We start from the raw sequence: 16,859 nt of genomic DNA on the forward strand, positions 1-16,859 counted from the left end.
GGCCATTCCAATGTGGGGACTCTGTCCCGGCGTTCTCTGAGTTAATGTATATTTTGTAGGAAGTGGGTTTTATACTCTGTGGAAAAAGGGGCGGTTCGATGACACCTAATGTGATGTCTGGCCTCACGGGGGTGTGGCCACTGACTAATTAATCTTTATATGAAAATCCATACTCATTTAGAAGGTTAACATTACATATTTTCACAAATAGCTTCATGTTTAATCACACGTTTCACAATATTTTGATTTCCCAGACAGCTGGGAAATGTACACTTTAACTTCTTTGGGCTGCAAGCCCGAAGCCGGGCACAATATGACAACAGCCACTTCAAGTGCAGGGCGTGAAATTCAAAATATATTTTTTAGAAATATTTAACTTTCACACATTAACAAGTCCAATACAGCATATGAAAGATAAACATCTTGTGAATCCAGCCAACATGTCTGATTTTTTAAATGTTTTACAGCGAAAACACCACATATATTTATGTTAGCTCACCACCAAATACAAAAAAGGACAGACATTTTTCACAGCACAGGTAGCATGCACAAAGCCAACCTAACTAACCAAGAACCAACCAAACTAACCAAGAAACAACTTCATCAGATGACAGTCTTATAACATGTTATACAATAAATCTATGTTTTGTTCGAAAAATGTGCATATTTGAGGTATAAATCAGTTTTACATTGCAGCTACCATCACAGCTACCGTCACAAATAGGACCGAAGCAGCCAGAGTAATTACAGACACCAACGTCAAATACCTAAATACTCATCATAAAACATTTCTGAAAAATCGATGGTGTACAGCAAATTAAAGACAAACATCTTGTGAATCCAGCCAATATTTCCGATTTTTTAAGTGTTTTACAGCGAAAACACAATATAGCATTATATTAGCTTACTACAATAGCCTACCACACTACCGCATTCATTCATCAAGGCACGTTAGCGATAGCAATAGGCACGTTAGCGATAGCGAATAAACCAGCAAAAGATATATAATTTTTGACTAACCTTGATAAGCTTCATCAGATGACAGTCCTATAACATCTGGTTATACATACACTTATGTTTTGTTCGAAAATGTGCATATTTAGAGCTGAAATCAGTGGTTATACATTGTGCTAACGTAGCATCTTTTTCCCAGAATGTGCGGATATTTTTATGACACTCAAACTATTCTGACCAAATAACTATACATAAACGTTACTAAAAAATACATGTTGTATAGGAAATGATAGATACACTAGTTCTTAATGCAATCGCCGTGTTAGAATTCTAAAAATAACTTCATTACGACATACAGCTTAGTTATAGCGAGAGAGTGCCCAAACTCTGGGCGCAAACTACTAGTACAACATGTTCGACAGATATATGAAATAGCATCATAAAATGGGTCCTACTTTTGACGATCTTTCATCAGAATGTTGTACAAGGGGTCCTTTGTCGGGAACAATCGTTGTTTGGATTTAGAATGTCCTCTTCTCCAGTCAATTAGCACGGAAAGCTAGCAAAGTGGCGCAAAGCTCTCCTTCCTGAACAAAGGCACACAACGCAACACGCCTAACGTCCCGAAAAAATTTCAATAATCTAATAAAACTGTATTGAAAAAACATACTTTACGATGATATTGTCACATGTATCAAATAAAATCAAAGCCGGAGATATTAGTCGTCTATAACGACAGCTGTACAGAAGGCAAAACCAGGTCCCTTCACGCGCTCTCCAGAAAACAGGAAACTGGTGACACGTCATACAAAGAGCTTTTGTTCGACCCCAGATCAAGTTATACACCATTTCTTCTCTCACTGCCTGTCGACATCTAGTGGAAGACGTATGAAGTGCATGTATACTGATATATATCAAGGACATTTATAGGCAGGCCCTAGAACAGAGCATCGATTTCAGATTTTCCACTTCCTGTCAGGAAGTTTGCTGCAAAATGAGTTCTGTTTTACTCACAGATATAATTCAAACGGTTTTAGAAAGTAGAGAGTGTTTTCTATCCAATAGTAATAATAATATGCATATTGTACGAGCAAGAATTGAGTACGAGGCCGTTTGAAATGGGCACCTTTTATCCGGCTACTCAATACTGCCCCTGCAGCCCAAACAGGTTAAGAGACACGGTTATGTGTGTTTCCTGTCCTTCATGAAACACATTTGACATTACTTTCCCTTAAGTGTCCACGGACCATTCCCACATTCTCAAAAAAATATTGTTTAGTTCTCCCATTTTGGGGATTAGGAGTTTTGAACAAAGATAAGCTCTTTTTTTATGGTAGACTCTCTCCCTCAATAGTGCATGGCAGTTTCTTCCAGATGCTGTGGTTCCTCCTTGCGAGATTACACCGCGGGACTTAGAGGTACCCAGCATCACGGCGTCATTGCTCCAGACCACCACAAGGGGGAGTTAGAGCACTCATTATGCATTTGGGTCCCAAGGTTTTTAAATGACCAATCATATCAAGTGGTTCCATTGATGAGTTTGACGTGAGCCACCTGTCCCTGGTGACTTTCGTCAGCAAAGATGGCTGACAAAACATTATGGGTGGAAGCAAATGTAAGTAATTATAACGTCATAACGAGTCAAGAAAAAAAAAATACAATTGAGAGGCGCGCATACAAAATGGAGGTATTTGGACATAAATGATGGACTGTATCGAACAAAACAAACATTTATTGTGGAACTGGGATTCCTGGGAGTGCATTCTGATGAAGATCATCAAAGGTAAGTGAATATTTGATGAGAACATTATACATCTTAGTACCTTATCTATTCATGATTTGTATCAATGTGGACGAGAGACATGGTAGCAGGAACGGAGTATTTTTGCCGAGCAATGCAACGAAGCTGGCAATGATACCTGCACCATCTACACTCTGCAAAGACTCTTCGCCATTGTACACGATGGCCCATTGCTCAGAGACTTCCTTTGACCATTATAAGTCCCACATGGGGCATCCTTGCCTTACTGGTTCTGACTTTCTGGTCTAAATCTTCATCTGACATATCAGAATAGCATTCCCTGACAAACATATTGTGTTCTTTCATCCTTCTGTAAACAAGCTAACCGTTACACTGTCATGAAATATGACTATCGATTATGAAACAAATACGACATGGCCTGCTTATGAGTTGCTATAAAAGAAAGTTTGATTAATTCAACTGAAATGGCGAGAACAGGCATTCGTAGCTAAATGCTTTTGGTTAGCTTGAGAATAATAATTGCTCCTATGATTTATCATTCTACGGTATGTATGTATGTAATATAGGAAAATGTTATGAACCGACACTGAATCGTAGGAGCTAACTTCTAGCTATGTAAAAGTTGGACGGAAGAACGCCCAGTGCTTCTAACCTGAGATGTCATCATCACACAGTCCTTCTTCGTAGGTGTCCGCTATGACTTCATTAATGTCTGAAAAAAGTTGCTTTCAGCAAAATTATTTTTGATTGAAAATAAAAAGGTTTTGCTCTCGACAAAAAGACACAAATGTACCTCCATAGCATATTACAATTTGAATAACCAGACCTTCATACAAACTTGCTCTGCAGAATTCTTGACACACAACCGAAGGTGCTGCCATATCCTGCCAGCACGCCCACAATGAGTCACTCAGGAGCAGAATGACACATGGAAGAGGGCGAGGAATGAGATGGGAGTAACAACAATTTGTTGCAAGTTGGGGCGGGGGCTAATAGCTGAACAAGAGACTATTCAACCTTTACTAAGACTAGTCTAATAGCAGAACTAGGTGTGAAAACCCCCCCTCCTATCACAGACCAGATTTGCCCTAATGACCAAGTGATAGCTTGCTACTCAATGTAATAAAGTAATGACTTTTCAAATAAGTTACCTTACACGTTATGTTGGCTGACAATTTATAAGCTGCGCTGTCCTTACGAACTACATAGCATATCATTACAGCAGTATGTTAGCTAGCTACCTAACGTTACATCAAACTTGCCAGTATATTAACTATAGGCTAACTACCCAACGTTTATTGACTTGATTATTCTCGTCATTCTTAGCTTAGCTAAATGGCATAGTCGGTGTGCGTTGTCAATGGACATTCGGGTGCTTTCGTAAGTTCGCTCTGGCTATCTACACCGATTTCAGAGCACTCTTGTCTGAATGTACCAGAATAATGAATTTACGATCGCTCAACACCCATTGAATATGGCCGGTGTCAGTAAACGTCGGCAAAAAAGCGTAATATATTTTTTTCTTGCAGCAGTTACAGTCAACAACGCTCTGGTTAACACGAAAACTGCCTAACCAGATCTGCTAGGGTGAGTAAAATGGTCAGAGTGGTCGAATATGTGTCTGGAAGTAGCTAGCAAGCTAGCCAACATTACTGTAGCTTGGGTGCTTGACTGCCGTTGTAAGGCCAGAACGCTCAAATCAACCTTACTTCTCGGCCCGAACGTCCAGTGTGTGCTCCGAGAGTGAAAAGGTCTGAATTTACAAACTGACAATCTGACAACAATCTGAATTTATGAGAGCAGGCACTCCAGCATCAACTTCTGGTAGAGAAGTAGAAAAGGCAAAGAGCTAGTACGCTCAACTGAAAATCCACTTATGCTGTAGCCTACTCCCGACCGTCACGTTGTGCAGTGCCATATTTGGACACACCTACTCATTCCAGGATTTGTTTTTATTTGTACTATTTTCTAAATTGTAGAATGATAGTGAAGACATCACAACTATGAAATAACACATATGGAATCAGTTAAGAACAAATTCTTATTTACAAGGACAGCCTACTCCTTCCTCTCTGTCGGGGATTGAACCCCAGTCTCCCGCGTGCCCTGCCCTCATGACACAGGGAGTCTTTAGATAAATAGCCCAGTACTATACTGCCAACAGTCACATTGTACAGCACCATATTTTCTCTTCCTTCCTAATGAAAACCCAGGGTTTTCATTTTTCTTGGAATAGAAACACCATAATATGAATGAAATTAATTAAGCAAGTACCAGTCAAAAGTTTGGACACACCTACTCATTCCAGGATTTTTCTATTTCTATCATTCCAGAATTTCTTTATTTTTACTATTTTCTACATTGTAGAATAATAGTGAAAACATCACAACTATGAAATAACACATATGGAATCAGTCTCCCGCATGCCCTCCTTATCTCTGGTAATGCCCATATGGAAGACTATCGAATGCTTCTCAAAGATGCCCTCTGGTGGTCAAACTAGCACTAACTTGCATTAACAGAAAAAATGGCTCACGATTAAATGACGTGCCACAGAATGCTGCGGCAGCTCGCAAGGTGTGCCGTAGTATGACACAACTTTTAAAGGAGGAACCTCTGTGTTTATGACCTTTGTAAAACCTGACGTGGGAGAGAGAGAGAGGGGGGGGCACGATATACACCCAAAAGGCCACGTGATGACATAACTTACATCTAAAGTGAGAGATACGGCATTGTGTGATGTTGACGTTCACATTTTAGTAACTTAGCAGACGCTCTTACCCAACAATTAGGGGTAAGTGCCTTGCTCAAGGGCACATTGACAGATGGTTCACCTAGTCGGCTCGGGGATTCAAGCCAGCTTTCGGATACTAGCCCAAACCTCTTAACTGCTACGCTACCTGCCACCCCGGTATGTCTATTCTATGTGTTACTAATTTTTGTGTTGAGTGTATGACCCAATCTTACAAATATTAATCAATGAAAAAGTGACCTAGGGCTGTAGGCAAAGAATGATAAAAGCCATTACCTAATAAAGGGTTAATCTTGTTCCCCTTTGTGCACAGTGATCGTGGAAGTATAAATTGGTAAATGAGGTGAAGAGGCGGAGGGAGAGGGGTATATTTTGGGGAGTGGGGCTGTTGGTGGCAACAGTGTCATGTGTCAGTGTTGGTCAGAGCAGGGACTGTCTACAGTGGTTCTCTACAGCAGCTGCCTTCTGGTGAGTGTTCCCATATCTCTCTTTTTCTCTGTCTCTATCTGTCTAGCTCTCTGTCTGTCTATGTCTCTGTCTCTCTCTTTCTCTGCACGTTTTCTCTCTACCTCAACTGCTTCAGCAAGAATACACTTAAGATATTGGGAATTCTATAATGTATTTTTGATTGTGTTTGTATTCGATCAGGACAGATGGGAAAGAGTTTAATATCGTTGATAATGTGAGGCTTCAACTAAAGCTTGGTCTCAGCTGTGGAAATATCTTGATTGTGTACTACAGTCGGATTGGAGGATGCATATGAAAACAAATCATTTGTAATTATCTGAGGAGAAAGTCTCTTTGTGGTTATAATAATAACAATCTATTTTTCCTCCTGAAGTTAACACTCATTCACTTATGTAAAACCATTGGATTGATATACCAGTCATCTTTCAAATCCATGAAGAGAAGTGCACATGTCTGGAGAAAGAAGAGCTTATACGGATGTACCCAAGTTGTTTATGACAGAGAAAGCAGAGCAGATCTATGAATAGCCAACCTTCTATCCATGGTGTGTATTCCAAATGGCACCATATTCCTTTTATAGTGCACTACTTTTGACCAGAGCCATGTGGGCACAAGTCAAAAGTAGTGCACTGCATAGGGTATTATGGTTCCATTTGGAACGCAGGCCATGTGTTCATAAATGCTTGTTGTCCAAATTCCAAAGCGGGTGGGCCAGGGGTGCACATAGTTTTAACATGCTTGCCTAGTCTATTTAACATGGGGGATAATTCAAGTAATGAATGCCCACACGCTTATCAACAGATCTCGCTTGGCTCGTCATCAGAAGTGGCGAGGACCGCATTTGTTGTTAGTGTTATAATAGTAATTCTTCAAGAAACACTGGAAATGAATATCTAATGTTCTGGTTCGAGAAATATATTTTGGAGACGATATTAACATCCATCCATACTTCATGAAGACCTTTTTGTTTTAAAATACACCTGATGTTACTGCCTGCTTTATGGCCCGCATCTCACAGGTCAGATATCACAAGTTGGACAACGATCCCAATGTCAATAAAGTGTCACAGAACACTGCAATGTAAAGTGTGACAGTGCATGGTGTTCTCTGCCAGCAATGGCTTACCTTGCAGGAAATAATGGAAATCTGACGGAGGAGCAGGTCCACTGTTCCATCTGTCTGGACGTGTTCACCAACCCTGTCTCCATCCCCTGTGGACATAACTTCTGCCGCTGCTGCATCCTAGACTACTGGAAGACCACCGCCCTGTTCCAATGCCCCATGTGCAAGAAGACCTTCTTCAAGAGGCCCGACATTAGCATCAACACTGTCCTGAGGGAGATTGCAGAGCAATTCAAGGACATCAGGGTTAGCAATGCAGAGCGTCTCCAACAGCAGGAGCTGAAAGAGGAACGTGAGCTACAAAAGAAGATGGAGGAACAAAGAAAGGAGCAGGAGGAGAAAAATATGGAGCAGGAAACTAAGAAGAAAGAACAGCAGGATCTGGTTCAAAAACAGCAGAAACTTCTTCAGGAGCTGAGGCTGAATCAAAAGATGCAGAAGCTACAGCTGCAGCGAACGACCAGCCAGGAACCAGAGAAATTAATGGATTCAAAACCAGAGGAAAGGCCAAAGGCCCCACCAGCCCTTGCTCCGCCCTCTCCACCCCACACTCCCTGGGGCGAGGTTTCTTGTGATGTCTGCATGGGTGATCGCATGAAGGCTGTCAAGTCCTGCCTGGTGATATACGATTCTTATTAGATTTGTTTGTTGTGTTTTGGATAATATATAATTTATACATTTCTTGTCTGTTATATTTTGATGATGATGAAGATTATTCAAGTTGATTGTTCTGAAAGCGCTTAACAATTGTAATAATTTATTATGATTATTATTATGAATTATTCGTAGGTGTGTCTGACCTCGTACTGCGAGGAACACATGAAGAACCACAACACCCGCTTCACTAAGCACAAGCTGATTGAGCCTGTGGCTAACCTGGAAGATAGAATGTGTCCGAAGCACGAGAGGCTCCTGGAGCTCTTCTGTAAGAAGGACCAGATGTGTGTGTGTGTGCTGTGCACCGAGACGGACCACAGAGCCCACTATACTGTCCCTGTGGAGAGGGAGTGGTCTGACAAGAAGGTGAGAGGAATCCCCTAGACTTGAGATTAAATCCTAACACCCAATTTTCTCTTAGTCATGCATTGATGTCAGTGAGAGAATGGAAGTTAGGATTTGCCCCATAATGTGCAAACACTATACTGTATCTGAACGTTTTGAGAATGAATTGCAGTTCATTGAATTGGTTTATAATTTTCGAAGACATAGCAACTCTTCTGATGTCAAGGCCTGATGCACATAGCATGGAAAGCAAAAGAGTATAGTCTAATCCTGATGTTGCATCACATTATGGCCAGAAGATTTCAGACATCTATAGTCCACTACTAATAAAACCGACAGACAGTGATTCCCATTGCGGTTGTAAAAGTAACTTTCAGATGAGATCAAGTGTATTTGTTACTTAAATACACCAATAAAACACTACAATTTGTGATGCCTAGCCCTAGATTTTATTGGAAGAGAATATGCTGCCTACCCTGAATTCCAGTCTGCTTGTGCTATCATGCCAAGTCCTTGTTGGTCAATGTCAACATGTTGTATAAGCAGATCTGGGACCAGGCTATAGACTGCCTGCTGTAAGATTAATTATCTCTCACCTACGTTTTCCACATCAGGCTCAGCTGAAGAAGACAGAGATTGATGTACAGCAGATGATCCAGGAAAGACTGAAGAAGGTGGAGGAGATCAAACACTCAGTGGAGCTGAATAAAGTTAGTTATTTGGCTGCTATGAAAATGGTACCCTATTCCCTACATAGTGGACAACTTTTAACAATACGGGCCCTGGTTAAAAGGTACCCTGTTCTGTACATAGTGCACTACTTTTCATCACAGCCTTGGATCCTGGTCAGAAGCAGTACTCTATAGCATATAGGAAACAGAGGTTATATAATTGTATTTATTTTTTACCTTTATTTAACAAGGCAAGTCGGTTAAGAACAAATTCTTGTTTACAATGACGGCCTAGGAACAGTGGGTTAACTGCCTTGTTCAGGGGCAGAACAACAGATTTGTACCTTTTCAGCTCTGGGATTCGATCCACCAACCTTTCGGTTACAGGCCCAACACTAACCACTAGGCTACCTGCCACCCAGTTGTCAAGTTGACAGTTGGGATTCGTACTGTACAAGAGATTAAATCATAGATATATCAGGGATATATTTTGACAAACATGGTGAGATGAACTTGTGGATGCCATTTGTATGTCTCTGTCCAATATGAAGGGAGTTAGAGGTACTGTAGTTTCGTGAGCTAATGCTGACTAGCATTAGCTCATTACGCTAACGCTCATGAGCAATTGAACTAGTTAGCCACTTCCTTCAAATTGCACGCAGAGACATAAAAATGGTACCCACAAGTTCATCTGACTCTAGGGAAGTAGATACAGGGCCTCATTGCCAAAATCCTGAAGGATCCCTTTAAGGACCAGGGTTGACATAATACACTGCTGGATTCTAGGATATAATTTAGCTTTGTACATCGGCCCAATGTGGGGAGCAGGGTTGACACAATACATTGCTGTTGGATTTTGTAGGGTAGATCCGTATTTTAGCTTCAAAGTATTTTCCTTCCTTTATCGAGATGTAGAAAAACACACAATGTAAATGTATCCTCCTCAGGCAACCTAAAGGTCGTCTGACAGAAGGGGTGGATCTCAATAACGTCCTGGCACACTCAAAGCCAACACTTCAGCCATAAAGACCAAAGAGTCTGAAAGGCGCTGCATCCCAAACAGCCCCCTATTCCTTATGTCGTGCACTACTTTTGACCAGGGCCCTGGTTAAAAGTAGTTCACTTATTAGGGAATAGGGTGTAATTTGGTGTGCACCCTGGACCTCTTGGCAGGGTTGTAGTGTTAACCTTATTGATGTGCTTACTACAGGGCGTTAGACAGAATACTGTAGTATACTACTGCCGCTGCAGCTGCTGCTCAAGAAATGATATCCTCTTCTACACTCTAGAGAGGTGTCCCAATACAGTATAATAATAACATTGATGATACCCAGTTGCTAAGAAGTAAGCAATATTCAAACGTGTAATAATCAAATCAAATTGTATTTGTCACATGCTTCGTTAACAGCAGGTGTAGACTAACAGTGAAATGTTTACTTACCAACAATGCAGATAGAAAAAATTGAAAGATAATAACATAGGGAATAAATACAATGATAATTTACTCATTGTAACACTGCTCTAAAATGGTTTTTACCATGTTATGAAGTGTAAATATTGTGAAGTATGATCCAGTACCCAGAGGGAATACCATAATATAAACAACTAGTATGCACACTGCTGTAGTCACAACTGGGGTTACAAAATACCTGAAACTTTCAATAAATTCCCTGGTTTTCCAGAAATCCTGATTGGAGATGTCCGGATTTCCTGATTATTCCCTTCTGATTCCAGGAATCCTCCAACCAAGAAAACCAGGGAATTTATAGAAAGTTCAAGGAATTTTGCAACCCTAGTCTTAATTATGCAATTACAAATATGTAAATACCATGTAACAATGTATAATAACATTGTAATTACTATGGTATAAGTGGGACCCCAGAATGCAATACTGCTTCACCTTAAGTAATAGTACTCCCTGCTATAGTCCAGCGCCCAGAGGGAGATCGAGGACAGCAAGCAGATGTTCCAGGAGCTGATTCACTCCATCCAGAGGACCCAGACTGAGCTGGTGCTGGCCATCGAGGAGAAGCAGAGCGAGACAGAGAGGTGTGTAGGGGAGGTACTACAGTACCCATAATGCTCTGTGTCGTGTATCCGGTGTTATCTTACTAAAGAGGTTCCTGATGGAGAAAATGGCGCTGACAGATGGCAGCTCTGCTTCTAGCTCCTAAGCAACTTTTCAGTATTTCGTTTTTTTGTCTGTTATTTCTTACATTATTAGCCCAGAAAGTGTTTTGTGTTATTACATACAGCCGGGAAATAACATTTAGATATCAGATCGGCGGTAACTCACCAGCATTACGACCAGAAATATGACTTTCCCGAATTGGATCCTTTGTTCGTACCCCACAGGGCAATTTAACTTATCCCAAAGGCTGCTCCAAGACGCCACCGGCAAAGAAGAGGTATTCAGAGTGGACTTCTAGCCGACTCAGGATGCGTGCATACCATCCACCACTTCAGAGTATTTTACTAGCTAATGTTCAGTCCTTGAACTATAAAGTAGACAAGCTCAGGGTGAGGATCTCCTTCCAGAGAGACATCAGGGACTGTAACAAACTCTGTTTCACGGAATCATGGCTCTCTCCGGAAATATTGTCCCCGTCCATATAGCCAGCTGGGTTCTCAGTATATCGCGCAGACAGGAATAAAGAACTCGACGAGAAGAAGAAAGGAAGTAGTGTATGTTTCATGATTAACTACTCATAGTGTGATTGTGATAACGTACAGGAACTCAAGTCCTTTTGTTCACCCAACCTAGAATATCTCACAATCAAATGTCTACTGTATTACCTCCCAAGAGAGTTCTCTTCGGTTAAAGTCACAGCCATGTATATTCCCCTTCAAGCCAATACCATGACGGCCCTCAAGGAATTACACTGGACTTTGTGCAAACTGGAAACCACATGTCCTGAGGCCGCATTTATTGTAGCTGGGGATTTTATCAAAGCAAATTTGAGGAAAACGCTACCAAAGTTCTATCACCCTTTTGACTGTAGTACTCACGCTACAGAAATTCTTGACTCCTTTCCGGGATGAATGCAAGGCCCTCCCCCGCCCTCCCTTCAGCAAATTAGATCACGACTTCATTCTGCTCCTCCCTTCCTACAGGCATAAACTCACACAGGAAGTACCCGTGCTAAGTACTTTTCAACGCTGACCAATCAGAATCCATGCTTCAAGATTATTTTCATCAGGTGGACTGGGATATGTTCCGGGTTGCCTCTGAGAATAACATTGACGTATTCACGACAGGGTAACTGAGTACATCAAGAAGTGTGTAGGGAATGTTGTTCCCACTGTGACTACCTTGACCAAAAACTGTGATAGATGGCAGCATTCGAACAAAACTGAAAGTCCCAACCACCGCATTTAACCACGGCAAGATGACTGGGAATATGGTCCAATACAAACAGTGTATTTACTCCCTCTGTAAGGCAATCAAACAGGCAAAACATCAGTACAGAGACAAAGTGGAATTGCAATTCTATGGCTCAGACACGAGATGTAGTATGTGGCTGGGTCTACATACAATCACCGATTACAAAGGGAAAACCAGCCAAGTCACGGACACCGACGTCTTGCTCCCAGACAAGCTAAACACCTTCTTCGCCCACATTGAGGATAACACAGTGCCACCGACACGGTCTGCTCCCAAGGACTGTGGGCTCTCGTTCTCCATGGCCGACGTGAGTAAGACATTTTAATCGTGTTAACCCTCGCAAGGCTGCCGGTCCAGACAGTATCCCTAGCCGCGTCCTCAGAGCATGTGCAGACCAGCTGGCTGGAGTATTTACGGACATATTCAATCTCTACCTATCCGAGTCCACTTGCTTCAAGTTGTCCACCATTGTTCCTGTACCCAAGAAAGCAAAGGTAACTGAACTAAATGACTATCACCCTGTAGCACTCACTTCTGACAAAATTAAATGCTTTGAGAGGCTAGTTAAGGATCATATCACCTCCACCTTACCTGACACCCTAGACCCACTTCAATTTGCATACCGCCCCAATAGATCCACACATTATGCAATCGCCATTGCACTGCACACTGCCCTATTCCATCTGGACAAGAGGAATACATGTGTAAGAATGCTGTTCATTGAATATAGCTCAGCCTTCAACACCATAGTACCCTCCAAGCTCATCATTAATCTTGGGGCCCTGGGTCTGAACCCCGCCCTGTGCAACTGGGTCCTGGACTTCCTGATGCGCCGCCCCCAGGTGGTGAAGGTAGGAAACAACACCTCCGCTACGCTGATCCTCAAAACAGGGGCCCCACAAGGGTATGTGTTCAGCCCCCTCCTGTATTCCCTGTTCACCCATGACTGCTTGGCCACGCACATCTCAAACTCAATCATCAAGTTTGCAGACGACACAACAGTAGTAGGCCTGATTAACAACAATGACAAAACCGCCTACAGGGAGGAAGTGAGGGCCCTAGCGGGGTAGTGCCAGGAAAAAAACCTCTCCCTCAGCGTCAACAAAACAAAGGAGCTGATCATGGACAACAGAGAGAGCACGCCCATATTCACATTGACGGGACCGCAGTGGAAAAGGGAAAGCTTCAAGTTCCTCGGCGTACACATCACTGACAATCTGAAATGATCCACCCACACAGACAGTGTGGTGAAAAAGGCGCAACAGCGCCTCTTCAACCTCAGGAGGCTGAAGAAATGTGTGTTGGCCCCCAAGACCCTCACAAACTTTTACAGATGTACATTTGAGAGCATCCTGTCGGGCTGTATCACAGTCTAGTACGGCAACTTTGCCGCCCGCAACCGCAGGGCTCTCCAGAGGGTGGTGTAGTCTACCCAATGCATCACCGGGGGCACACTGCCTGCCCTCCAAGATACCTACGGCACCCGATGTACAGGAAGGCCAAAAAGATTATCAAGGATGTCAACCACCCGAGCCACGGCCTGTTCACCCCGCTTTCATCCAGAAGGCGAGGTCAGTACAGGTGAATCAATGCTGGGACCGAGAGACTGAAAAACAGCTTCTATCTCAAGGCCATCAGACTGCTAAATAGGCATCACTAACCGGCTGCCACCCGGTTACTCAACCATGCACCTTAGAGGCTGCTGCCCTATATACATAGACATGGAATCGCTGGTCACTTTCAATGGAACACCAGTCACCTTAATAATGTTTACATACTGTTTTACTCATTTAATATGTATAGGCTGTACTCTACTGTATTTTAATTCCATTCTTTTACTTTTAGATTTGTGTGTATTGTTAGATATTACTGCACTGTTGGAGCTAGGAACACAAGCATTTCGCTAAACCCGCAATATCGTCTGCTAAATATGTTTATTTCACCAATAAAATGTGATTTTATTTTAAGTTAACACTATGGTGTCCTGTCTCTACAAGGTGGTCCCAGGGCCTCATAGGGGATCTGGAGCAGGAGATCACTGAGCTACAGAGGAGGAATAAAGACCTGGAACACCTCTCATGCACAGAAGACCACATCCACTTCCTACAGGTTGGAATTATTTCATACATTCATTTCATTGTCAATGCATAGCAGAATATATTTGTGTGGTACCCAAGCATCATGAGAATGACCACACATTGTAGAGTCTAGATACTGTAGATATATGGCATACAAATATATTGCATAGGTAGATTGACTCACCGTTTTTTCATATCTCTCGCTGTAGAGTTTCCCAGCCCTGTGCAGCCCTCCAGCCACTAAGGACTGGTCTGGGACCAGGGTTCACTCTGAGGTGTGTGTTGGGATCATCAGAAGAGCAGTGTCAGAACTGGAAAAAACACTGGCTAAAGAAATTGAGAAACTGGTGGACACTGGTAGGTTTCTGATTCCTCTTTACATGAGGTCCACACCTTTAGGGGCGGGTTCCAGGACACAGATAGTCTAGCCTTAAAATAAAAAGCATTTTCAATGAAGATTCCCCAAAGACTGTGCTTTTCGGTCCAGCAATAGGCTTAATCTGTGTCAAGGAAACTTTCCCCCCCAATGTTCTATATAGCAAATTATACATTGATATTGATTATTTCTTTATTTTACAGAGCTGAAGAGAATTCCAAAATACTCAGGTGAACATTTTTCTTTTCCCTCTGATCCATAGATGTACCTGTGAAATTATCCACAATTCTAGTCCTTAAAAAGTCACAAGCAATATTGTAACTGGTACAATTGAAGCTGTTGATAGAAGTTTTCTGTAGATGCAGACCTAGGATCAGTTTGCCTTCCCAGACTAGTGGTGCACGGTCAGCTGATTGTTCACCTGCACCTGCCTGAAATCGCTAGTAACCCATCCGCAACCACCCGACTATATGTGATAAAGTGAAAATCAAAGGCCCACACCCGACCCTAACCCGCTAAAATAGAAAATGCACTAGGCTACAATCAGAGATCTCAGAATGATTTTTTTGACCGTTGGAGCAGAATTTTTTTTATTGTCTATGTTTCTGCTTATGATTTTAGGACATTTTGGTAGGCTGTTTGTTAGTCAACTTGTCTATAATCAGATGCATGCAGTTTCTTTTTTGCCATTCTAAATGATAATGCCCTAGAAAAGGGTTTTCCAAGCTCGGTCCTGGGCCCCCCCCTGGGTGCACTTTTTGGCTTTTGCCCTAGCACTACACAGATGATTCACATAACCAACTCATCATCAAGCTTTGAGTATTTTAATCAGATTTGTAGTGCTAGGGATAAAATCAAAGTGTGCAGGGGAGTTACACATAACTGACCTAAGAACAGTGGGCAGGTGCAATTGCATCCTATTCCTATATATTCCACACATCTCTAACACCTTTACCAGGTCTCTCCTGAAAAATGTATATTGAGACTAACCTTTCAATGTAATTTCATTGCATTACATACAGTAGCTCACACATTTCTCCTCCCCATTCTCAGTCGACCTGACACTTGACCCGGACACAGCCAACCCGTGGCTCCAGCTCTCAGAGGACGGTCGACAGGTACGACACCTCGGGGCGTGGCAGGACCTTCCGGACGTCCCAGAGCGTTTTGACACCGTGGTCATCGTCCTGGGCTGCGAGGGCTTCAGCACCGGGCGGCACTACTGGGAGGTTCAGGTGGGAGACAAAGATGACTGGTACCTAGGCGTGGCCAAGGCATCGGTCAACAGGAAGGGCCGGATCGCCATTAGCTCCTCCCAGGGCTACTGGGCGCTGGCCATGAAGAAAGGTCAGGAGTATAGGGCCTCCACGACCCCGCCGTTACCGCTGACCCTTGACCCCAAGCCAAAGAGGGTCGGGGTGTACGTGGACTGTGAGGAGGGCCAGGTGTCATTTTACAATGTGAGGGAGAGGAGTCATATCTATACGTTCATGGAGGACAGCTTTAAGGAAAAGTTGTTTCCCTTCTTTTATTTATACTGTTGTGATAAACAGTCGGATACCATGGTAATCTGTCCGGCCAATGAGAAGACTCAGATCAAGCAATGCTGAGAAAGACTGCAACTCTGAAAGACTACAATTCTGTGTTCAGGAAATACATTTACAAATGATCTTGGTAGGGAAACCATGTCTGAATTATATATATACAGTGCATTTAGAAAGTATTCAGATCCCTTGACATTTTCCACATTTTGTTACGTTATTCTAAAATGGATGAAAATGTTTTTTTCCCTCATCAATCTACACACAATACCCTATAATGACCCCCCCCCCCCCCCCCCCCCCCCCAAGAAATAGAACGTTTTGGAAATGTATTAAAGATAAAAAGCTGAAATATCACATTTACATAAGTATTCAGACCGTTACTCAGTACTTTGTTGAAGCACTTTTGCAGCGATTACAGCATCGAGTCTTCTTAATTAAGTATTACGCTACAAGCTTGGCACACCTGTATTTGGGGAGTTTCTCCCATTCTTCTCTCTCAAGCTCTGTCAGATTGGATGGGGAGCGTTGCCGCACAGCTATTTTCAGGTCTCTCCAGAGATGTTAGATTGGGTTCAAGTCCGGGCTTTGGCTGGGCCACTCAAGGACATGGAGAGACTTGTCCTGAAGCCACTCCTGCGTTATCATTGGCTGTGTGCTTAGGGTTGTTGTCCCTTTGGAAGATTAACCTTCGCCCCAGTCTGAGGTCAGGAGCGCTCTGAAGCATGTTTTCATCAAAGATCTCTCT

At 42.6% G+C, this 16,859-nt stretch overlaps 1 protein-coding gene across 1 annotated transcript; it reads left to right on the forward strand.

The window, feature by feature from the left end:
- Positions 1-7,052: 7,052 nt before the first annotated feature.
- LOC120030490 (E3 ubiquitin-protein ligase TRIM7-like) lies at positions 7,053-16,180 on the forward strand. Its single transcript, XM_038975899.1, has 8 exons — positions 7,053-7,676; positions 7,848-8,081; positions 8,675-8,770; positions 10,659-10,780; positions 14,114-14,225; positions 14,404-14,551; positions 14,774-14,800; positions 15,624-16,180. Exons 1-8 carry the CDS (start codon positions 7,053-7,055, stop codon positions 16,178-16,180), a joined length of 1,920 nt encoding a protein of 639 aa, XP_038831827.1.
- The last annotated feature ends 679 nt before the right edge of the window (positions 16,181-16,859 follow it).

This window comes from Salvelinus namaycush, chromosome 36 (assembly GCF_016432855.1).
Source record: "Salvelinus namaycush isolate Seneca chromosome 36, SaNama_1.0, whole genome shotgun sequence".
NCBI classification, from domain to species: domain Eukaryota; kingdom Metazoa; phylum Chordata; class Actinopteri; order Salmoniformes; family Salmonidae; genus Salvelinus; species Salvelinus namaycush.

Coding starts and splice junctions, on each gene's coding strand:
- LOC120030490 (XM_038975899.1), top strand. CDS start 7,053: ATGGCTTACCTTGCAGGAAATAATGGAAATCTGACGGAGGAGCAGGTC. Junction 8,082..8,674: donor GGGAGTGGTCTGACAAGAAG/GTGAGAGGAATC, acceptor TTTCCACATCAG/GCTCAGCTGAAGAAGACAGA. Junction 10,781..14,113: donor AAGCAGAGCGAGACAGAGAG/GTGTGTAGGGGA, acceptor TGTCTCTACAAG/GTGGTCCCAGGGCCTCATAG.